The sequence below is a fragment of the Trachypithecus francoisi genome, unplaced genomic scaffold (genome assembly GCF_009764315.1).
Source record: "Trachypithecus francoisi isolate TF-2019V2 unplaced genomic scaffold, Tfra_2.0 Lachesis_group0, whole genome shotgun sequence".
Lineage (NCBI taxonomy): Eukaryota > Metazoa > Chordata > Mammalia > Primates > Cercopithecidae > Trachypithecus > Trachypithecus francoisi.
Genome location: NW_022681453.1, coordinates 139,449,471 through 139,474,943, shown reverse-complemented (window position 1 = coordinate 139,474,943; position 25,473 = coordinate 139,449,471). Strand labels below are relative to the sequence as shown.

The 25,473-nt window shown below is 45.3% G+C and overlaps 1 protein-coding gene across 11 annotated transcripts in view; it reads right to left on the bottom strand.

Moving 5' to 3' along the window:
- Positions 1–9,819, bottom strand: part of TRAK1 (trafficking kinesin protein 1) — a 138,073-nt gene extending 128,254 nt beyond the window's left edge. For 9 of the 11 annotated variants that reach the window (XM_033212164.1, XM_033212177.1, XM_033212166.1 and 6 more), the window contains exon 1: positions 5,388–5,863. In XM_033212164.1, the coding sequence (XP_033068055.1) occupies positions 5,388–5,478 (91 nt within the window). In that variant the 5' untranslated portion in view covers positions 5,479–5,863. Of the gene's footprint in view, positions 1–5,387; positions 5,864–9,540 lie in introns of those variants that run through there. The other 2 variants (XM_033212172.1, XM_033212173.1) reach the window with 2 other exon arrangements.
- Between the last annotated feature and the right edge of the window lie 15,654 nt (positions 9,820–25,473).

Below are 25,473 nucleotides of genomic sequence, written 5' to 3'. Positions count from 1 at the left end.
GCTCCATCAAATTACAGTCTCCAGCCTAGGAATTTGCACAAGTACATTCATCACTTGTTTGTTTAAATATGTGGGAACATGGCTATCCCCTAGCCAGTGGTATTTGCAAAATACTGGAAACAATCTACATGTCTCACAATAGGGAATTAACTAAATCAATCATGGGATTTATAGACAACGAAAAATAGGCAGCCAGCAAAAAGAATATGATGGATGGATGCTAAGTGGAAAGGTCTCCAATACAGATTACTGAGGAGAAAAGGCACCAATACGTTTAGTGTATGTTCCTATGTGTAGAAAGCTTTCAAAGCAGGGGAGGGGACATACATATCATACAAACGCAAGCACAGAACATTTTTGGAAAGATACACAAGCAAGTCATTCCCTTGGGAGGAAAGGCAGAGGGCTGGGAATGTGATGAAGGTGGAAAACCTCAAAGTATATTCTGTAAACTGTATGCATTTTTCCTGTTGCACACTTTTTAAGTCAATGCTCCTAAGGGTGAGTAGGAATGGCGCTTGAGGTACCACTTAAAATGCAAGAACTGAAAACAACTTACAGCACCCATCAATAGGGGGCTGCTGCAGTGGTTCTGTCTTGGACCCTTGAGTAGTCAGCATGCTTCACTGTCTTTGGGGCTGCCCCCTTCACAGCAATTCTACCTGCAGGGGCAGGGCCTAACTGCTCATTACGTGCCCTAATGAGGCTACGTCCCCTCAGTGACATCTGAAATACAGGCTATGTCATTTTTCTTTAGCTTCTCCTTTATCGTATGGTAAAGTATTACGCTGATTCTTTTAAAATTATGTGTTTGGCCAGGCGTGGTGGCTCATGTCTGTAATCCCAGCACTTTGGGAGGTTGAGGCAGGCGTATCACTTGAGGACAGGAGTTCGAGACCAGCCTGGCCAACATGGCAAAACCCTGTCTCTACTAAAAACACACAAAAAATTAGCCGGGTGTAGTGGCACATGCCTAGAATCCCAGCTACTTGGGAGGCTGAGGCAGGAGAATCACCTGAACCCGGGAGGCAGAGGTTGCAGTGAACTGAGATCACACTACCGTACTCCAGCCTGGGCAACAGAGCAAGATTCCATCTCAAAAAAAGATAGAAATAAAAATAAAATTATGTTTTTAAGAGGATTCATTATCTATGAATTTCATTTAAGGGTAATAAAAAAAGGAGTTACAAAATGCTTCTTCTAAAAAGAAATATTAGGTTTTCCAGGACTGAGAACTCCTGGGTTTTCCTAGCCTGTTCGGGTTGCTAGAGCAAAATACCATAAACTGGTGGCTTGTAAACAATAAACATTTATTTCTCCCAGCTTTGAGGACTGACAAGTCCAAGATAAAGGCACCAGCAGACATCTGGTAAGGGCTTGGTTCCTGGTTCACTGATGGCACCTTCTCACTCTGTCCTCACAGGGTAGAACAGGCCCGCTAGCTCTCCAAAACCTCTTTTATAGGGACATAATCCACTCATCAGCACTCTGCCCCTGTGACCTAACCACCTCCCAGAGGCTCCACCTCCTAATACCACTGCACTGCTGATTCGGTTTCAACATACATATACATATTTTGGGGAGACAAGTATTCAGACCACAGCCTGGTTTAATTAACTGACTGATGATGATGATGATGATGATGATACAGCCAAACAATGGGATATTATGTCACTATTTTAAAGAATAAGGTAATACCATGTGAATTCATTTTAAATAATATGGTTAATCGTCTTAAAATGCAGATCAAGGAATAGGATATGGTCCCATCTGTATTTTTTAGAAAACACGTATGTGCATAAAAACTTCTTGGAATGAATTTTTTACCCACTAAACTGCACTGATGGTGGAGTGAGAACTGCTCTGCACTGACTGTATTTTGGTACACTTTCAAGTTTTACCACCTGCATGTGTTATTATTTTCATAATTTAAAACCCCATTTAACAGTAAATGAAATTAATACAAAAGAAAAAAAATGAAGAAGGGGTCAGAAAATAATGCTGCCGGGTCTAAACCTCAGGGATCCCTATTTTATACAAGAGGTTAAGCTGCCTACTCTGCGCCTCCTCAGAGGTGGGGGTGGTAACAGCACCCACCTCAGAGTTGTGCTGAGGACAACATGAGTTCCAGGAGACGCACCTGGAAACCTGCCAGGCACAGACCTCCTCCTCAGTAAATGGCAGCCACCATTAGGATCTGTGAAGGCTAACTGTATAATATGTGTCTCCTTGACTGCGCCATGGGGTGGCCAGAAATTTGGTCAAGAATGATTCTAAATGTGTCTGTGGTAGTGTTTCCGGGTGAGATGAGTATGAATGAGTAGGCTGAGTAAAACAGATGCCTCCTTACTGTGAGTGAAGTGGACCTCATCCAATCAGCTGGGGTCTGAATAGAGCAAACAGGCGGACAGACCCCCTCCCAGGGTCTTCAGGACTGGAACACCAGCTCCTGGGCCTCAATCCTGTCAAGCCCTTGGACGGCAACTATACCACCGGGTCTCCCAGGGCTCCAGCTTGCCAACTGCACATCTTGGACTTGGCAGCCTCCACCATCAAGTAACACAATTCCTTGTAATAAATCTCTATATATGTTTCTCCTATTGGCTCTGTTTATCTGGAGAAACCTAGAACAGGATTTATAAAATTATATTTCTTCCAGATCTAGTTACAAAGTTACACCTTTGCTGGGCACTGGGGCTCACACCTATAATCCCAACACTTTGGGAAGCCAAGGTGGTAGGATCACTTGAGGCCAGAAGTTCAAGACCAGCCTGGTCAATATAGCAAGATCCCATCTCTACCCAAAAAATTAAAAAAAAAAAAAGTCAGGCATGGTGGCTCCAGCCTGTAGTCGCAGCTACTTGGGAGGTGGAGGTGGGAGAATCACTTGATCCCAGGAATTCAAGATTGCAATAAACCATGATTGCATGGCACCACTGCACTCCAGCCTATGTGACACAGTAAGACTCTGACTCTAAAAGTAAAGTTAAGTTTCAGCTCCTGATAGTTTCAGCCTGACTTGCTCAAGTTTTTCAATGTTTATGAGAGATCAGGGGTCAGTGAAAACAGAGAGGTTTCTGACTCCAAAGTTCCTCCCGCGGCTGTGGGTCCCAGACTCACACACCAACCCAGCTGCTCAGCCTGAGCCTGGCAATGGTGCACCCTGAATCCTCTCAGTCACTCCCAGTCAATGTTCCCACAACAGCCCTTGGCTGAGCAGGAAGAACAGGGTGCCGAGGCCCACACCTGGCCACTCTGCCAACAATTGCCATTTTTTTCTATTATAATTTATTATTTGCCAGCTTCCAAAAATAGTTTGCGGTGAACAAAGATTGATACATTATATACATGAAAAGCTTGTTTCGGCCAGGCGTGGTGGCTCACGCCTGTAATCCTAACACTTTAGGAGGCCTAGGTGGGCCTGAGCTCAGGAGCTCGCGATCAGCCTCGGCAACATGGCGAAATCCTGTCTCTACTAAAAATAAAAAAAATTAGCTGGACATGGTGGCGCACGCCTGAAATCCCAGCTATTCAGAAGGTTGAGGCAAAAACCTTGTGATAAAGATTCTACCTACTCACCTAGTCATAAGGGAACTGAAAGGTAGGAAGATTAGCTAGTGGCCCCCAAATCATTCATAGCATATTTAAAAGGCAGAGGTGAACGTTTCCATGGTTTTGCAAAGATCAAATGCTCTCTCTAGAAATAAGCATAACAGGGCCCCTTTCTGCATTCCATTTGCAAAAACAAATCAACTGTGAAATAAAGGAGATTCCACTGAGAGGAGAAAAGAAAACTTCTAAATTACACATTTAGAAAATATGTGTTATTCCCTAGATTGTAATTTACATTTTCTCACTCTGTTGTAAAAGGGATATTTCACTGTTCATTATTTTCTGTTTCATTAATATAGCCAAATAAAAGACCCATTTAGATGATAAATTTTCAATAGAAAACACGTATAAAAATTATACTAGAGAGAAATTGAAAAGGCCATAAATTTAATAAATAAGACGTGTAAGAATTCCATAATGTTTTATTTGAGCATGTTTTCAGAGGATAAGACATCAAGTTTTATGGCTTAAATCAGTGATAGAAAAGGAACAGCTCCCGGGTCAGGCATGTTGGCTCACGCCTGTAATCCCAGCACTTGGGGAGGCCGAGTCAGGGGGATCACTTGAGCCCAGGAATTCAAGACCAGCCTGGGCAACACAGTGAGTCATACAATAAAATAAAATGAGATAAAATAAAACAGTAAAATAAAATAAATAAAAGGAACAAATTCTAGGCCATGGCCCTTTGATGAAAAGTCCTCCCAGGCAGGGCTGCTCCTGTTAGCAGATTTGTCCTAGGCAATTCTCACTCGGTTTACAGCTTCTCCTTTACACCCTGGCCCACCTCTGTGCTCTGAGGGCAGGACCAGTCCTCACCGATCCCAGGAATTAACATAAACCCCAGTAAAAAGCTGGCCCTGGATGCATGCTGGTTCAACATGCAAAAATCAATACGATTGCCTCAGTAAGATGCATGTTTAAAGTATCTTTAGGCTTATTTAGTAAGATTTACACATTTCAAAGCCTAAAACTGACTGGAATGGAACAGGAGCTCCCTTCTCTCAGGAATTAACTGTTTTCTGGCTCAGACAGCTCTCCGGAAGCAGCGTGTAGACAGGACAGAAACCAGATGGGTCATCAACCACCAGACTCTGACCAGCTTAGAGGAAGTGAGAGGTGTCAACCCCACAGCAAGAGACAAGCCACAGCAGATCTGATTAGTAAGCCTCCATCACTGGGGTGTGGGTCCAAGTCCCAGGCCCAAGCATTTAGTAAAGGACAAAAAAGAAAGGGAAGGTGGAAGAAGAGGGAAAGGGGAGAGAGGGAGGGAGACAGTCTAACTCTGTCCTTCACCTTCTGAAAAATTCCTTGCTGACCCAAGATACCAGGTTAGCGTCCAAGAAACCAGGATAAAGACAAGACATAGGATTAGAGAAATCACAGCTGGAGAGGCGGAGGATGCCTTAGAAACCCTGTTGACCCACTGCAGAGAACTGTGAAGGGAAAGGGAGTGGGAGTGCCCAGGGAGTCTGGACTCAACTCAACCCTGCGCTTACGCCCTGCAAGTATCACTTGCACCTACTGAGCCTGGGCAAGGGGACAAGGGGACCTGGGAACGGGAGATGGGGGGGGTGGGGGTGAGGGCAGTGGTTGTGTCTCTAAAGCCCCTTTGCTCTGCCTATCATTCAACATGGCAATTTCTCTACCACATGACCATGAACAACCTCCCAAGCAGCACAGAGCAAGAGAGAGACAGCTTCTCCTGAGGTCTTTTCTCCTTTCCGACCATACCACAAAGAAAACAGACAGCAGATAGACCTGGCAAACCTACTTACCACAGGAGTTTGTCGGAATGAGCTTGCCTTGGCAGAGTCCTGGCAGAGGCTGAGCCCTGACGGGCTGCCCAAATTGAAAAACCAATGCCATGTGCAGACATAAACTCCAAAGGCACTTCAGAGAACAGAGAGAGCCTCCATGAGAGCCCAGCCCTGGCAGTACCTCTCACAGCCGTCCTCCCGTGCCTTCCTCAGCAGTTTTCTGAGTTTGCTTGTTAGGGCAAATCCTAAGATTGTGAGCTGCCCTGGAAGCACAATGGGTTATGTAACTCCAGGCAGCCTGGGAACCCTATCGGCTCATCTTGTTAAGTCACCCCAAACAGAAAATGACGCACCCAAAAATGTGATACCTCTAGGCTGGGGGTAGGGGAGAACGGGGCTTTGTGACGGACATTCCGTTTTGCCTAAAAATTAAAGTGGAACAAAAAGTCTGCTGTTCATCTCAGGGCTTGCTGGGAACTGGGGGAGGAGTGAATTTATCAAGGGCTGAATGCCAAGCGGTGTCCTGAGACTGCACTTGGCAAAGCCCTGGGAGGCCACAGATGCATTCTTGGGGATAGTCTAGGTCTCTTGGAGAACTTTTTTCCATTTAATGTCTTCCTTTCAATGACTGCCTAATAAAACTTTAATCTGAGCATGTTCTCCATCACCTGACAGCCCATCCCTTAAACGCAGAAGAGTGTCTGTGTTTACGCTCCTGTTTACCAAGCCAGTGCGAAACACAACAGCACTGAGCTGTTTCTCAGCTTTCCTCTGGTCCCAACAAAGAACCCTCAAGTCACCACATCCTATAGGGTTTGAAGTTTCAGCACTACATTCCGCCATTTCTTTGTTTTTTGTTTTTTTTGTTTTGTTTTGTTTTCTTGAGACAGAGTCTCACTCTGTCACCGAGGCTAGAGTGGAGTGGTACTGTGTCGGCTCACTGTAACCTCTGTCTCCTGGGTTCAAGCAATTCTCCTGCCTCAGCCTCCCGAGTAGCTGGGATCACAGGTGTCCACCACCACATCTGGCTAGTTTTTATATTTTTAGTAGAGATGTGGTTTCACCATGTTGGCCAGGCTGGTCTTGAACTCCTGACCTCAGGTGATCGGCCCGCCTCGGCCTCCCAAAGTGCTGGGATTAAGACATGAGCCACCATGCTCGGCCATGAAGTTTCAGCACTACATCCTGCCATTTCTTTACCCTCCGTTGTCACGTTCGGAGAAAGTGAAACCACTTTAATAGGCTGGATACTTCCTGGATTTCACTGGTACAGACGCCACTAGAATCCCATGGATCAATTCATGTGTTTCCACAAATGTAGATGCAGTTGGGTCATTGCCTCCTCCACAAAGCCCTTGTGGTCTTCTCCTGTCCTTTCCCCTCCAAGGTTCAGCCTGGCACCCTCCTTGATGCCCTCCTGTGCTGTGCTTATCACTGTGCTAACCTTGGTGTACAGTCAATTTCTACTCACTCATCTGTCTCCCCAACTAGACTGCATTCTTAGGCAGCAAAAAACCCCTGCCCTGGGGTCCTGCAGACGTGGATGCAACTCCTGCCACTCAGGAGTTCCGCCAAAGTGCTGAACATTGCGAGATCTAGACTCTTCACCTACACGAAGAGGATAATACCCGCTGCACAAATCGACACAATTGATACACCCAACAAATGTTCACTGAGCACTGGCCACAGGCAGGCACTATGGTAGTCACTGGATTCAGGAGTGCGCAAAGCAGACACAGAGTTTGCCCTCTGCAAGTTTACAGTCTACTGCAAGCTTGGGAAACAAAACACAAATATAGTAGCTCAGAGGATGGTTAAGTCTGGGGAAAAAATTAAGCAGGAAAGGGAGATGGGGAAAGGTGAGGTAGATCACTCTTTATGTCAGGGGGAGGGTCACAAAAAGCATCAAATAAAATGTCACTTGGATAAGGAAGAGGGGGATCATGAGGATATCTGGAGTTAAGGCAGTCCAAAGACCCTGAGGTTGGATGTGCCTGGTGAGTTCAAGGTTAAGTGAGGCGGCCAGTGTGTCTGAAGCACAGAGGGCACAGAGGAGACAGGTCAGTGGGGCAAAGAGGGATTCCCATCATTCAGCCCCTTCCTTACAGGTCTCTATAGAAGGGGAGCTCACTGTAAGTTTGGAGGAGAGTTAAACCATCTGACTATATTAAAAGCCAACTCTCATGGCTAGGCGGAGAAAGAATTTTACAGAGGCAAGGGTAGCAGTAGGAGGCCCCACTGGGAGGCCAGTGTTGTCACCCAGGTGTGAGACGGGGGTGGCTGGGACATGGTAAATGCTGAGTAGATTCTGGACACACTCTGAAGACAGAGCCAACAGAATTCCTGACAACCTGGGGTATGAAATGCAGAAAGGCAGAATCACAAATGCCTCCTCCAAGGGTCTTGGCCTGAGCAACTAGAATAATGAAAGCACCATTTACAAGGATGGGGAAAACCCTAAGAAAAGCAGGTGGAGGTGGAAACCAGGAGCTCATTTTTGGTCACTTGAGTTTGACAAGCCTGTTGGACATCTAACTGGAAACTCATGTGGAGTCAGTCTGAGACGTCTGGCCTTAAGGAGAAAGGTCCAGGTTGAGTACAGAAACAAGCGAGTGGCCAGTACAGAAGGCGATTTTAAAACCTACGTGCTGGGTGAGATCATGTGCTGCATGGGTGCGCACATAAGAGCAAAGAGGCGGAAAGGTTGGGCCCTTCAACGTTCCCAGGCTTGGGAGAAGAGGAAACGCAGCCACTGAGGCAGAAGAACAGGGAGAATGTGGGGACCCAGAAGCCAAGTAAAGACTGTACTTCCAGAAGACAGGACTTGGCAGCAGTGTGAACTACCGCTGAAAAGTGAAGTCAGGTGAAGGCAGAGGACAGACTGGACTGAACCAGGTTGTCAGTGTGGTGGGGCATAAGCCTGCCTGCAGTGGACTCCAGAGAGAACAAAGGAAAAACTAGAGTAAGCAAAAGGTAGAGCAGAGACACTGGCCTGCGGGAAACATGGGACTGAGAAGGATTCTGTTTTCAAAGAGGGAGATCATAGCATGCTTCTGCACTAAAAAGAAAGATCCAAGTGCAAGCGGAAAAGAATGATGCAGTAGAGGAAAGGGAGATATTGGAACTGTGTCCTTCAGGGGGCAGGCAAGCGGAAGAGGGACTCAGTCACAAGTGGAGGACAACTCGTGTAGGCCACTTGACAAACAGGGAGAGGAGGTGTTTGGGGGCCTAACACAGGAGGAGCTAGGCACCAGGCTGGGACCCCCAGCCTTCTCTGTGCCTTTCTGTATCCAGGGAACCCCTGACACACAGGAGGTCCTCAAGGCTTAACTGGTAACACAGAACCCAGAGAAGCTACTGGAAGCCAACTTGCATATATTAAGCTGTCATCAGGCATTACTTCAAACAGACAAACAAAAGCAAACACTGCAGACAAAAATGAGAAACTGAGCAAACTTCTATATGAATGCAACTGGATTGAACTATAATTTTGCTACTTGCTGCTGTTATGCACACCATGCTACACCATTTCCATTGAGAGCCCTCTCTTGTGCTAGCTCCAAGCACTTGTCTCAATGTTTCCTTGGGGAAAATAAAAAAGCAATAGCTCTAGTATTAAGTGCCTGCACAGCAGATGTTCCCACTGGGAGGTGATTACCACCTGGGACACTGAGAGTTATGACTGACACAGGTATCTGTAAAAATCCATGTCTGTGCAAATCCTGATGGTGTACAAAGGGCACTCCATGAAGTTTTCTGTTTTTGCATCCCACAATGACAGTGCATGTTATTCCCGTTATACCTGTTTTATATCTGAAGAACCTGAGTCCAAAGAGAGAAGGAAGGGTTCAATCTACACTGAGTGCCTGTGATGAGCCATGCTTGCTGCTCAGGTTTCAATGTTACCATCTTTAACCTTCATGACAATTCAGTGAAGTGCTGTCTACATCTCAGTCAGCATAGCAGGTCAACAACTGACCCAAGTTACAAAATGGTTCACTGGCAGAACAGGTTCTGGATGGGAGGTCTCACAATCCCAAAGCTCAGAGTCTTTTGCACTTTAGTAGTTCCCCTCCGCATACCTCCCCGAGACCCTCCCATGTGGCTGCATTCCTTCTCTAATCCTCAGTGACTGAAACCTCCCTCCCTGGCAGGGAAAGGGCCCCCATACCAGTAATGGTGCAGGCATCCCGGTACCCTCTGTAGCTGGGAGCATCTTCCACAGCCTCGCTTATGTAGTGTTCCTCAGGGATGCCCGGGCTGCAGGCTAGGACTGCATGGTTGCATGCCTCCGAAGGGGGCACGGAGTTGGCCAAAGTGTCGTCGTGCAGAGCTGTGGCGTCCAGCTTGGCAGGTTTCACAGGGAGGTGCCCACTGCCATCGGGGGCCCCACTGCCAGAGTCTGGGGCAGTTGGGCAGATGGCCCCCGGTAGTTCTGGTGCACCAGCAGGGGCTCCTTACAGGGAATCTATGGGACAATTGAGAGAGAGGGGCACAGTTAGAGTCTATCGATAAACCTGGACAAATCTTTAGAAAATAAGGGCCCGGGATGACGTACATTCAGACTGCGAATTCTGAAAAGTGTTTCCCTCAAGTCATGGCATCTCCAGTCACACTGTTTAGTTTCAATAAAATAATTGCAGCAAAGTTCCATTCAACTAATGAATACTGACCAAAATGTGGAGCACGTGGCTTCATTTGCTTATTGAAACCTGCCTTGAAGCAGCTCTAAGCAAATAAACACACTGGAGCACAGCTAAAACCTGTATTCCTACAGGATTTATACACACAAAGAGAGGTAACATTTTTATTTGTATAAACTCTTTCAAGCACAGTAACTTCTCAACTCTCTAAGAACTTTAAGGTATGCCCCTAACTTAACCTATGGTGAGAAATTAGGGGACTCCTTTAAGAACCTGATGAAAATGGCCGGACACGGTGACTCACTCCTATAATCCCAGCACCTTGAGAGGCTGAGGTGGGTGGCTCATTTGAGGTCAGGAGTTTGAGACCAACCTGGCCAATATGGTGAAACCTCATCTCCACTAAAAATACACACACACACAAAAAATTGGTCAGGTATGGTAGCAGGCACCTGTTATCCCAGTTACTCAGGAGGTTGAGGCAGGAGAATTGTTTGAACCCGGGAGGCAGAGGCTGCAGTGAGCCGAGATCACGCCACTGCGCTCCACCCTGGGCAACACAGTGAGACTCTGTCTCAAAAAAATGAATAAATAAAAAAGAAAGAAAAGAAATGAAAAAGAAGAATCTGATGAAAACTATAGACTCGTCCCCATTTAAAATCTGACTGGGACTAAAGATAACTGCTGAGAAAATATGGCACATGACACAGGCTGCTAAACACTCTGCTCTGTTCCGGCAACAGCACACCTACATGCAGGCCACTTCCCACACATTTCAGGAGCGTCGCTGTCTCACCTCCCAGCGCACCTGCACACACACCACATGTGTACACACAAAATGTCAAACAGGAGCTTAATGAAAAAGGAAACTTACAAAACATTCCTCAGCACAAGAGATCTCAAATTGTAGTCTGAGAATCCCTGGAGTTTCCTGAGACTGCTTCAGAGGGTCTCTCACTTTTTCGTGGAGGTACAGTGGAATTTTTCAGAGACTACATTATGTGTGATGATGCCATTGCTCTGAAAGCTAATTAATGGAATTTTCATATCCCTGTGGTTGTACACCTTATGTTTCTAACACAATACATACGAATCAATAGAACCATTTAAATAAAAATGCTTTAGGAGGCCCAATAACTTTGAGGCGTCCTGAGACCACACACAAAAAAAGTGTGAGAACCACTGCTCTAATAAGTGATGCATTATCATTTGTTTAAAAAACACGTACACACAAAAAGAGAAAGTTAATAGACATGTCACCCAACATGTACAGTCAGTTCTGAGAGAAAACTACAGCCCTGAATCTGTGACATTTTTCCCAACAAGTTTATTTACCAAAATACACCAGGAATTCCTATTACAGGCTGAGTATCCCTTATCTGAAATGCTTTGGAACAGAAGCGTTTCAAATTTTGGATTTTTGGCTGGGCACGGTGGCTCACACCTGTAATCCCAGCACGTTAGGAGGCCAAGGCAGGCAGATCACTTGAGGTCAGGAGTTTGAGGCCAGCCTGGAAAACATGATGAAACCCCATCTCTGCTAAAAAATACAAAAAGTAGCTGGTCGTGTCCTGCAAACCCAGCTACTCGGAAGGCTGAGGCAGGAGAATCACTTGAAACCGGGAGGCGGAGCTTGCAGTGAGCCAAGATCACGTCACTGCACTCCAGCCTGGGCAACAGAGCAAGACTCTGTCTCAAAAAGAAAAAAAAAACTTGATTTTTTTCGAATTTTGGGATCTTTGCCTTATACTTACCAAGTGAACATCCAAAATCCAAAAATCTGAAATCTGAAATGCTCCAATGAGCATTTCCTTTGAGTGTCATGTAAACACTCAGAAAGTTTCACATTTCAGATTTTCACATTAGACATACTCAGCCTGTATAAATGAACTCAGCCCAGGCAATAAACTTCCTGCCCTCATTAACATGAAAAAATAAATATGAAAATGGGAAGGACGGGTAGGAGAGTCTGTATATCCCTGGTGAGAAAAGAAAGTTAACAAGAATTCTTTAGGAATTTCTGCAAAACAACATGTGCATAAAACTGGATTGGCATGAAGAAAAAAAAAAGAAAAAGAACACTGGATTGTCACGCCTAGTCAGTGACTCAAACACAGATGAATAGATAAGCTGCCTCACTAGAAAAGCCTATAATCCTCAAGCAGAACCCAGAACATTCTGGACAGCAGAAGGCTGAGCGGGGTGGACTAGAAGACCCCCAAGAGTCACCAATGGTGGTCAAGGGTCCAGGATGGGATTTCACTGGCTGAAGCTAAGGGAAGCTGGGCACTGCCACAACCCACCCCCAGTGGGTCCCAAGGGGGCTTCTCCATGCTGGTCAAGTTGTGATTCTTGGTCTGGAGACTGACTTGCAGACTAGAATCAGTACATGAAACTCCATCAAGCTGCACTCTTTACAATTCATACACTATTTTTACACTTTTTAAAAAATATGGAGTCTTACTATGTTGCCCAGGTTGTTCTCCTGGGTTTAAGTGATCCTCCTGCCTGAGCCTCCCAAGTAGCTGGGATTACAGGTGCATACCACCAAGCCCAGCTCTCATACACTTTCTTTGTATGTCTATTTCAATTAAGTGATAAAAAGGTTAGTGAATGCAGATACTGAATCTATAAATCAGCTTGAGAAGTCATCCCTATACCAAGAAGATACAAAGGCATACTGATAAGAGTTCCAGAAAAATCAAAAAAAGCTTAAGACAAAAAGAGTAAAGTATATAAAAACACCAACTTCAAAATGCTTTTCTGGAGGTGAAGATGTACACCTCTAAATCAAAAGGTTCTACACCAAGACCCAGACAAAATCAATGAAAAACTAATAATATCCTGGATATAATCTAGTAAAAATTTTAAATTCCCAAGATTTAGATAAAAATATGACAAACATTAAAAAGGTATCCCCACATGCCATACCAGTGGGATAATTCCTCAGAATTTATTTATTTAGTTAGTTATTTAGTTATTTATTTAGTTATTTATTTTTAAGACAGAGTCTCATTCCCATCACCCAGGCTGGCGTGCAGTGGCACAATCACAGCTCACTGCAGCCTTGACCTCCTGGGCTCAGGTGATCCTTCCACTTTAGCCTGTAGCTGAGACTAGAGGCGTGCACCACCACACCCGGCTAATTTTTGTATTTTTAGTAGAGATGAGGTTTCGCCATGTTGCCCATGCTCGTCTGGAACTACGGACTCAAGTGATCCACCTGCCTCGGCCTCCCAAAGTGCTAGGATTACAGGTGTGAACCACAGCACCCAGCCAGTTCCTCAGAAACTTAAGTGAAAGATAGTCACAGAAGACTTTTATACCCAATTAAGCTACTGTTATACACAAAAACGATTGGCAGATATTTAGAAACTCAAAGACCCTGACGTTCCTGAGGGGCTCCAAGTCTGCTGATGACACCTCATGGGCTCTCACTAACACAGGTCACCATAAAGAACTCAAAAGGAAGACATGGCAAAGTAAAACTGGCGGGGAAATTAAACCAGGAACACTTAAAATCAACATGTAAATAATGCACTTCATTCACAGACCTAAAGCAGACATAGCTCAAAGGAAAAATGGGCAAAGGATATAAAAATTCCCTCCTCCTGTGAAAACATAACACACATACACAGTTTAAGGAAACTTAACAGTGATTTAAAAAAACAACAGGCCGGGCGCGGTGGCTCAAGCCTGTAATCCCAGCACTTTGGGAGGCTGAGACGGGCGGATCACCAGGTCAGGAGATCGAGACCATCCTGGCTAACACGGTGAAACCCCGTCTCTACTAAAAATACAAAAACTAGCCCGGCGAGGTGGCGGGCGCCTGTAGTCCCAGCTACTCGGGAGGCTGAGGCAGGAGAATGGCGTAAACCCGGGAGGCGGAGCTTGCAGTGAGCTGAGATCCGGCCACTGCGCTCCAGCCTGGCGACAGAGCGAGACTCCGTCTCAAAAAAAAAAAAAAAAAAAACAACAACAGGCCGGGCGCGGTGGCTCAAGCCTGTAATCCCAGCACTTTGGGAGGCCGAGACGGGCGGATCATGAGGTCAGGAGATGGAGACCATCCTGGCTGAAACGGTGAAACCCCGTCTCTACTAAAAAATACAAAAAAAAAAAACTAGCCAGGCGAGGTGGCAGGCGCCTGTAGTCCCAGCTACTCAGGAGGCTGAGGCAGGAGAATGGCGTGAACCCGGGAGGCGGAGCTTGCAGTGAGCGGAGATCCGGCCACTGCACTCCAGCCTGGGTGACAGAGCGAGACTCCGTCTCAAAAAAAAAAAAAAAACAACAACAACAAAGACTTAAAAAATATAACAATGCTCAAGTTCACAACTGATTTAGGAAACTTATAGACTTATATATTATTGGAGTAAGGTGAGAAGTATAAATTTGGAAGAACAGCCCGAAAAAATTTACTGTGGTTCTCTGGCTCAAGTATATATAGGTCAAAGATGTATGGCACAGTGAAATGCTACAAACAACCTAACAAGCCACAGCAGAGGATCGAGTCATTAATTATGGGACAGCTATCAAGAAGTCAACCATGCTGCCATGAAGAGGAAGTCTCAGAGCAGATATTAATTTATCAACACAGAAAGATGCGGTAGGCAGAAAAACAGTAGATAGTGAATGTGGTCTTGGAAAGGTTTTAAAATGCATTAACAAACTGAAACCTCGTTCAAGCCTTCTTTAACCTGTACTTAGACATATTCTATCTGATCCATACACAGAAGTTTGAAATACTTTCTCCCTTTGCAAGATACAATTGTTCTTCTGAAAACTAAGACAGTTTCATTTAAATCAATATGGTTTGGTTTTGTTTTTACAAAGGCTCTAATATGTAAAGATTTCTCTCTCCTCTCTCTCTCTTTTTTTTTTTTGAGACAGGTTTTGTGCTCTGTCTCCCAGGCTGGAGTGCAGTGGCGCAATTTCAGCTCAATGAAGTCTCGGCCTCCTAGGTTCAAGCAATTCTCCTGCCTCAGTCTCCCAAGTAGCTGTGACTACAGGCATGCACCACCACGCCTGGCTAATTTTTGTATTTTTAGTAGAGATGGGGTTTCACCATGTTGGCCAGGCTGGTCTCAAACCCTTGGCCTCAAGTGATCCACCCACTTCAGCCTCCCAAAGTGCTGGGATTACAGGTGTGAGCCACAGGGCCTGGCCCTAATGTGTAAAGATTTCTTAAAGAGGTTTTATAGTCAAGCTTTACATAACTTTCGCTTTCATAACTTTTTATTATAACAAGCTTTTTATAACTTACCTATAAACAAGCTTTTTATAACTTACCTTTATAACATATAGGTATATATAACATGTTTATATATAACATATAACACGTATATATAACATGTTATAAAGTTACATATACCTTTATAACTTTATAACAAGCTTTTGATATCTTACCTATAAAATGAGGGAGATGGCCTAAATCATGATCAATAGCCCTAAATCACTACTGTTTCTCCTCCTAATATCTGTGTTTCCACTTACAGCAGCCAGACACTTAACTCAGAAACATACTGCTGGCCGGGCGCGGTGGCTCAAGCCTGTAATCCCAGCACTTTGGGAGGCCGAGACGGGCGGATCACGAGGTCAGGAGATCGAGACCATCCTGGCTAACACGGTGAAACCCCGTCTCTACTAAAAAAATACAAAAAATTAGCCGGGCGAGATGGCGGGCGCCTGTAGTCCCAGCTACTCGGGAAGCTGAGGCGAGAGAATGGCGTAAACCCGGGAGGCGGAGCTTGCAGTGAGCTGAGATCTGGCCACTGCACTCCAGCCTGGGCGACAGAGCGAGACTCCGTCTCAAAAAAAAAAAAAAAAAAGAAACATACTGCTACAAAATAAATATTTTAAGTATAAGTACTTTCTGAAAAAAAAACAAAATTTGGAGACATCAGCAAATGCTCACCTCACTCAAGACTCAAAAGGCAAACACAAGCCACAGTTCCGAAATCCAAAGAAACTTTACATGTGCAGCAACTGGCAAAGCTATTCAGAAGCCTGAGAGGCCCCTCTTGAAATGACAAGACTAAGCTTTTACCCATTAAATTCAAGTGGAAAACAACCTAAATTTCTATTCATGAGAAACAGTCATAAATTATGGCTCATCCAAACTACTGAATTATGTAAAATGTAAGGCACTTATCCATATAAAGCACTTGCCCCTGTGTCTAGTACAAATTAGATTCTCAAAATAATTACTGTCATTAACATTATAATTTCCAGATTCTCAAAATCAGGCACCTTTCTTGGTTCTACTATAGTATTCATATGCCAGCATTTCCAAACCTACTTTACCATGGATCCTTTCTCCACATACCTATCTACATGGCATTTGTTTCATGGAGTACATTTTGGGGAAAGCCTCTATCTCAGACACAAGCTTCATGCATTGTCCATCTACCACCATGTGTCCAGAGCCAATCTCCGCCCCCCGCCCCGAGAAATTGTGAGCTCCTTAAAAGCGTGGACTGGTGCTGGCACATATTAGGTACTAAGTAAATATTTACAGAATAAATAACAACAAATGAAAGATAGGGTTTGGTGCAAATGACTCTGAGGATCCTTTGAAGCTTTAAAGCTCAGGTTCTATCATTTATACTGAACCAAAGGGTCTAAACTCCCAAATTCCACACTGCTAACTTTGAGGACTAACAGAAATCAATGAAAACCACCTGAGGGACTCCTAAGTGTTCCAAGTATGCAGACCACAGCCCATGGGCTCTCTAGGCTGTCTTGAGTTTAACCTTACTTCATCGTTCTCAATACAGACCAATATACATCAAATGTGGCTTACGGGGCCAGGCCCAGTGGTTCACACCATAATCCTAGCACTCTGGGAAGCCCAGGCAGGTGGATGGCTTGAGCCCAGGAGTTCAAGACCAGCCTGGGCAACATGGTGGAACCCTGCCTGTCTCTACAAAAAAACACAAAAAATTGACCAGGAATGGTGGCCTGTGTCTGTGGTCCCTGCTACTAGGGAGGCTGAGGTGGGAGAATCACCTGAGCCCGGGAAGTTGAGGCTGCAGAGAGCCATGAATGTGCCACTCCACTCCAGCCTGGGTGACACAGTGAGATCCTATCTCAAAAAAAATAGTAGTTTAACAGTCAAACACATAAAATGACCCAGATACAACAATTCAAGGATCAGGAGACGTCATTTATAGACCACTCAAAAGCTGGTTTGTAAGGCCTCCACCCATTTTCTAGCTTGAAGAATGAGTCACAGCATGTGCCCTCTGGGGACACCCAGGAATTTGTAGAGCAAAGGTGACAATCTTTCCCCACAGTGCCAGCCTAACTTCACTCTAATGTAAACAGGCATTTCTGAGGTTTCACAGGGGCTCAGGAACAAAGCATCCACTGCCCTGGATGTTCTCTGGCTCCAGCAAACCCTGGCACACCAGGCAAAAGGCTTCTTTCAGGCAGAGGAAACAAACAAGGCTTAAGAAAAGTGAGAGTGGATGGCATGGCCCTGAGAGATGAAAGCGCCTCTGTTTAGTTTACTGAATTCTGCCTAGAGAGCTGCAGGAAGGCAGGATTTTTCTTAGCAGAGGAGTGAGAAATTCTGCAACCTGGTCAATTTTTCAGCAAAAGAGGTGCCAGGAAAAGAAGCAGGATAAAGTATACATGGAAGCTGAGCCTGGGGTGGGTGGCCCAGGTCCCCTACCCCAATCTTCTCAACTCAATGATCAACAATTCCAGCCTCCCGTTTGTCAAGAGTACTTAACACACTGTTGTTCAACGTCATGCCAGTTTGCTACTGAACTCAGATTTGCTGACAAAATACACATGTGCAAATTCCTAATATTTTCTCCCCGCTACCCTCAACCTATGTAATTTTTGTGACTCAGAAGCTGAACTAAAACTCAAAGAGCTGTGTGACACTAAGGAAACTGTGTTATGTCCCTGGGCCTCAGACCCCTCATCTGGACAAGGAAGGGATCAAGCGACCTTCAGCACACTGCCTTCCAACTATACCACTCCAGGAGCTACAAAAGAGGGCAGGTGGAATTGCAGAAGGATTTGGGCACCCTGATCAGTCCTTCTCCACTCCCTGTTGCAATGAGTGGGAAACCATTCTCACCGACAGGCAGGTAACTTCCAGTAGGACATCACGAGCAGACAGAGCTGCCCTTTGTAAACAGTAAATCAAGAGGTAAAAAAAAAAGAAAAAGAAAAAAAGGAGCTTCCAGCAGGGCACGGTGGCTCACGCCTGTAATCCTAGCACTTTGGGAGGCCAAGGAGGGTGGATCACCTGAAGTCAGGAGTTTGAGACCAGCCTGACCAACATGGCAAAACCCTGTCTCTACTAAAGATATAAAAAAAATAGCCAAGCGTGGTGGTAGGCACCTGTAATCCCAACTACTCAGAAGGTTGAGGCAGAAGAATTGCTTGAACCCAGAAGGCAGAGGTTGCAGTCAGCCGAGACCACACCACTGCACTCCAGCCTGGGGCAAGACAGCAAGACTCTATCTCAAAAAAAAAAAAAAAAAAGGAGCTTCCTTCAGGACAAACACAGAGATTGTAAGGAGAAAATCAGAACCAGAGCACCAGGTTGAAGCTTAAAAGGTGACAAGGAGAAGCTAGTCCTGAGTGATCCCCTCCATGGTCAGTCAGGTATCTGAGCTTTCAAGGTTTCCTCTTTCTGGGCAGAGGCATCTGATACACCAAGGGATTTTACTCAGCAATTCTAAACAAGCAGGTCCAAGTATGGCAAAAGTTTTCAAAAAGGGACTAATTGTTCTCCAGGATTATGTCAGTATTCTATTACTACTGTAACAAATTACCACAAATTGAGTGGCTTGAAATAATACCCATTTATCAGATCACAGTTCCATATATTGGAACGCCATCGTGGATCTCAACAGTTTCCAATCAAGGTGTCACAGGGGTGAGTCCATTACTGGGGGCTCTGGGAAATAACTGATATCCACACTTATTCAGGCTGCCAGTCTAATTCAGTTCCTTGTGGTTGTAGGACTGAAGTCCCTGTTTCCTGCTGGCCGTCAGCTGGGCACCAGCCTTTGTTCCTGTGTTCCTTATGCTTTCCATGAGCTCCTGGAGGCCTCTCTCCAGATTTTGCAAGTGGCTCCCACATCCCAGAGCCAGCGACAGCACACGGAATCCTTTTCAAGCTTGGAATTTCCATGACTTCCCCTTCTGCCTCATCTTTCTTTCTTCTTTTTTTATTTTGAGATGGAATCTCCCTCTGTCGCCCAGGCTGGAGTGCAGGGGCCTGATCTCGGCTCACCGCACGCTCCGCCTCGTAGGTTCACACCATTCTCCTGCCTCAGCCTCCAGAGTAGCCAGGACTACAAGCACCCACCACCACTCGCGGCTAAGTTTTTGTATTTTTAGTAGAGATGGGGTTTCACTGTGTTAGCCAGGATGGTCTCCATCTCCGGACCTCATGATCCGCCGCCTCAGCCTCCCAAAGTGCTGGGATTACAGGGGTGAGCCACTGCGCCCGCCTCTGCCCCATCTTTCTAGTCCCCTCTTCTGCCATCCTGTTCTGTTTTTAAGGGCTCAAGTGATTACACGGTGTTCACTTAGATCACCCAGGACAATCTCCCTATCTTAAGGTCAAGTGATTAATAGCCCTAATGCCATCTGCACAGCACAGTCCCTTTACAGAAGTATCTAGATCCGTGCTTGACTAAGTAACTAGTGGGTGGAAATCTTGAGGGGATGAGTCTAGATTTACCTCCCACAGGAGCCTTTGATTCTGAAGGCATAAACTGCCTCCGGAGCCCCCATGTTGCCCCAGCCTAGTGGGAAGGCAAACCAGAGTCACCCCACAGCCACCCAGACCCTTTGCCCCAGAAGGTCAGATTTAGATCTGACATACCAGACAGGCCTGGATTTAGGCCCACCTCAATCATCACCTACTGACAGCAGCCTCTGGCCAGGTTCTGAAATTTCCTTTGTCTACAAAAAGTGGTGCCATCACCTGATTGTCAAGCTGCAGAAGAAGTAGACACAACAAAAGTGGGTGACTGCCAGGTCTGGGATGGTAGGTCTGAAACTGGATCAAAGTCTGAGATGCTCTCTCTCTTCACAGACAGTATTATTCTATATCTAGAACACCCCACAGTCTCTGTCCAACGGCTCCTACTTCTGACAAATACCTTCAGTAAAGTTTCAGGACACAAAATCAATGTACAAAAATTAGTATCATTTCTATACACCAATAATGTCCAAGTTGAGAGCCAAATTAAGAACTCAATCCCATTCACAAAGCCACAAAAAGAACAAAATACCTAGAAATACAGCTAACCAGGGAGGTGAAAGATCTTTACAATGAGAATTATGAAACGTTGCTGAAAGAAATCAGAGATGACACAAACAAATGGAAAACCAGTCCAGGCACGGTGCCTCACACCTGTAATACCAACACTTTGGGAAGCCAATGTGGGTGGGTCACTTGAGGTCAGGAGTTCAAGGTCAGCCTGGCCAACATGGTGAAACGCTATCTCTACTAAAAACACAAAAATTAGCTGGGCGTGGTGGTGCACATCTGTAATCCCAGCTACTTGGGAGGCTGAGGCAAAAGAATTGCTTGAACCCAGGAGGCGGAGGTTGCAGTGAACCTAGATCGTGCCACTGCACTCCAGCATGGATGACAGAGCAAGACTCTGTCTCAAGGTAAAAAAAGAAAAACTTTCCATGCTCATGGATAGAAAGAATCAATAGAATTAAAATAACCATAGTGCCCAAAGCAATTTACAGATTCAATGTTATTTCTGCAAAACTCCCAATGATATTCTTCACATAGTTAGAAAAAAACTATTCTAAAATTCATTTGGAACAACAACAACAAAAAGCCCAAATAGCCAAAGCAATTATAAGCAAAAAGAACAAAGCTAGAAGGATCACACCTGATTTCAAACTATACTACAAGGCTACCGTAACTAAAACAGCATGGTACTAGTACAAAAGCAAACACATAAACCAATGGAGCAGGTTAGAGAGCCCAGAAATAAAGCCACATATCTACAACCATCTGATCTTTCACAAAGCCGACAATAAAAAGCAATAGGGAAAGGATTCCCTATTAATAAATGGTGCTGGGATAACTGGCTATCCATATACAGGAGATTGGAACTAGACCCCTTCCTTCCACCACATACAAAAATCAACTCAAAATGGACTAAGGAATAAAAAGTAAAACCTAAAACTTAAAAATTTAAGAAGAAAGGCAGGGCGCGATGGCTGAAGCCTGTAATCCTGGCACTTTGGGAGGCCGAGATGGGTGGATCACAAGGTCATGAGATCGAGACCATCCTGGCTATCACGGTGAAACCCTGTCTCTACTAAAAAATACAAAAAAACTAGCCGGGCGAGGTGGCGGGTCCCTGTAGTCCCAGCTACTCGGGAGGCTGAGGCAGGAGAATGGCATAAACCCAGGAGGCGGAGTTTGCAGTGCACTGATATCTGGCCACTGCACTCCAGCCTGGGCAACAGAGCGAGACTCCGTTTCCAAAAAAAAAATTTAAGAAGACAACCTAAGAAATGCCATTTTAGACATGAGCTCTGGCAAAGATTTCATGACAAAGACTCTAAAACCAATTACAACAAAAAATCAAAATTGGTAAGTGGGATCTAATTAAACTAAAGAGCTTCTGCACAGCAAGAGAAACTATCAATAAACAGACAATCCACAGAATGGGAGAAAATTTTTACAAACTATACCTCTGATAAAAGTCTAATATCTGGCCAGGCCTGGTGGCTCTCGCCTGTAATCCCAGCACTTTGGGAAGCCGAAGCGGGTGGATACCCTGAGGTCAGGAGTTCGAGACCAGCCTGGCCAACATGGTGAAACCCCCATCTCTACCAAAAATACAAAAATTAGCTGAGCGTGGTGATGAGCACCTGTAATCCCAGCTACTCGGGAGGCTGAGACAGGAGAATCACATGAACCTGGAAGGCAGAGGTTGCCATGAGCCGAGATCGCACCATTGCACTCCAGCCTGAGAAACAAGAGGGAAACTCCATCTCAAAAAAAAAAAAAAAAAGTCTAATATCCTGAATCTATGAGGAACTGAAATAAATTTACAAGAAACAAAAACATTTAAAAATGGGCAAAGGAGGCCAGGTGCAGTCACACGCTTGTAATCCCAGCACTTTGGGAGGCCGAGGCGGGTGGATCACCTGAGGTCAGGAGTTTGAGACCAGCCTAGCCAACATCATGAAACCCTACCTTTACTAAAAATATAAAAAATTAGCTGGGTGTGGTGACCAAGGCACCTGTAATCCCAGCTACTCGGGAGGCTGAGGCAAGAGAATTGCTTGAATCCGGGAGGCGGTGGTGGCCGTGAGCTGAGATCATGCCACTGCATTCCAGCCTGGGCAACAGAGCAAGACTCTGTTTCAAAAAAATAAAAAATAAATAAAATAGGCCGGGCGCGGTGGCTCAAGCCTGTAATCCCAGCACTTTGGGAGGCCGAGACGGGCGGATCACGAGGTCAGGAGATCGAGACCATCCTGGCTAACATGGTGAAACCCCGTCTCTACTAAAAATACAAAAAACTAGCCGGGCGAGGTGGCGGGCGCCTGTAGTCCCAGCTACTCGGGAGGCTGAGGCAGGAGAATGGCATGAACCCGGGAGGCGGAGCTTGCAGTGAGCCGAGATTGCGCCACTGCACTCCAGTCTGGGCGACAGAGCGAGACTCCACCTCAAAAATAAATAAATAAATAAATAAATAAAATAAAATTTTTAAAATGGGCAAAGGCCACGAACAGACACTTCTCAAGGGAAGACATACACAGGGCCAAAAAGGATATGAAAAAAAGGCTCAGCATCACTAACCATTATTAGAGAAATGCAAAGCAAAACCACAATAAGACATCATCTCACACCAGTCAGAATGGCTATTAAAAAGTCAAAAAATAACAGATGCTAGTGAGGTTGAGGAGAAAACAGTATGCTTATCCACTGCTGGCAGAAATGTATTATAAGTTAGTTCAGCCTCGGTGGAAAGCAGTCTGGAGATTTCTCAAAGAATTTAAAATAGAACTACCATTCAACCTAACAATCCCATTATTGGGCATATGCCTAAAGGAATAGAAATGATTCTACCATAAACACATATGCACATGCATCTTCAACGCAGCACTCTTCACAATAGCACTGGAGCCCAGGAGTTCAAGACCAGCCTGGGCAACATAGCAATACCTCATCATTTTTTTTTTTTTTTTTTTTTGAGACTGAGTCTAACTCTGTCACCCAGGCTGGAATGCAGTGGTGCTATCTCAGCTCCCTGCAACATCCCTTTCCCATGTTTAAGCAATTTTCATATCTCAGCCTCCAGAGTAGCTGGGATTGTAGGCATGAGCCACCACGCCCAGCCAGACCTCATCCCTTAATCAAAATTTTTTTTAAATTTTTAAAATAACAATAAACTATAGCAAAGACGTGGAATCAACCTAGATGGCTATCAGTGGTGGACTGGACAAAGAAAATGTGGACATATATCACGGAATACTACACAGCCATAAAAAAGGAACAAAACAATGTCCTTTGCAGCAACATGGATGGAGCTGAAGGCCATTATCCTAAGTGACTTAATGCAGGAACAGAAAACCGAATACCACATTTTCTTATTTGTAAGTGGAAGTTAAACACTGAATACACATGGACACGAAGAAGGGAACAACAGACACCAGACAATGGGGCCTACTTGAAGGTGGAGGGTAGGAGGAGGGTGAGGACTGAAAAACTACCTATTCCATTAGGTACAGTGCTAATTACCTAGTTGATGAAATTATCTGTACACCAATCCCCTGTGACAGGCCATTTACCCATGTAATAAACTTACACATGTACTACCTGAACCTAAAATAAAAGTTGGAAAGAAAAAAAAAAAAAAACACTAGTCTGAGACTCACCCTTGGGATCATAAGCATTTTGCTGCTGAACATTAAATGAACGCATGTTTTCAACACTTTGTTTCTATCTGAGGAACAATCGCCCTGGAAAGCTAACTAACTTGCAGACCGTCACTTGGAATCAGGGTGGGTACTCCAAGACCTTGGCTCTCATCTGTGGCCAGCTTGCTCATGAAGAGCCTTGCCTAAGCTGCAACCAGCCCTAGAGTCTCCCTGTTCTCTAGCCAGGGCAATCCTTTTTCTTGCCATTTTACAGCTTCTTTTTTGAACAAACTGATGCCTGTGTAGAAGGTGATGAGACCAACATGTGCTCTTTCAAAGTATCAACAGCCCCAGCACTCTTGTTATTGTAAAACAAGCCAGTGGTCTGGCACTATGCTCGGTAATTTACATGCATGACCCTGTTTAAGGCTCACAACCTATAAAGTAATATCAGCACCCACTTTTTACAAGAGAGGAAACACAGAGACTAAACATTGCCTAGGATGTGAGCCTAGCTTTGAATGGATCCAAAGACACTGCTTGCCCTATGATGGCTCTGAGTAACACTGTTCTTAAAGGAGCTCATGGTCCAGTGGAGAATCAGACATTCCATGTGATCCTTGACCACTGGCCATTCTCCTACATCTGTCCACTCTCTCTTAAAACAACCCTCTTGTAACAGGGGCAAAGGAACTCAAAGCAAAGACCCGCTGAGACTGCTCAAGTCCATATATGAAATATGCATACTCCAGCTAAGCTAAAGATGGGGTCTGAACTCCGGGGTCAAGTTGGGTTGGTGGCAGCTGATGGGCAACCATGCAAGAGGTCTGTTCCTCCCATCTTTCATCTTACCACTCTCCTACCTCATGTGACCTTTCTGGCACTCTCATCAGTCCAGGTCAGCTCCTTAAATAACTGGAGAAGTGGCTGCGCAGTGGAAAATACCATGTAAAAGCTGAACAGGTGGAAGATGAGGAGACGAGTTGCAGGTTTACAGCAACAGTGCCAGGGGGATGAAAAAGCAAGGCTGTCAAGAAGCCGTTATCGGCCTCACAGGACCCTCATGCTACACAGCTCAGGATGGGCTTTCACATGCCCTAGGCCACGGCTCCTGCCTGTACAACAATCATATGCTACAGCTTTGTAGAAGCATTCCCCTTTTGTGAGGCAGGGGTTGGGGAAAAGGCTCGGGGAAAGATTAAGTGACTTAATCAAAGTGTATCCCAAATAATTGTAGATGTAGGACTGGGAAGCATTTCTGATCACTGGAAAACTGCAACTACTGCTACACTATGCTGTGAAGGGAAGCAGCATCTTGGAAGAGGGTGTGTGTCACCACCCACAGAAAGAGAAAGATTTAGATGAGCGGACAGCAGCAACTATAGTCAGAAAGTCGGAGCAGCGTCAGGGTAACCAAAGGCACAGGAAAGGAGATAACAAAGGGTCAAGGACAACTGCCAGGGCCTCTTGTGAGCTCCTGGGAGAGTCCCCAGGGCCTCCTGAACAGCACAGGCCAGAACAGCTAGGGAGCCCAGGCAGTCCCTGTCACAGATGCTGCTCGAATGACTTCAGGGCAGACTTGTACG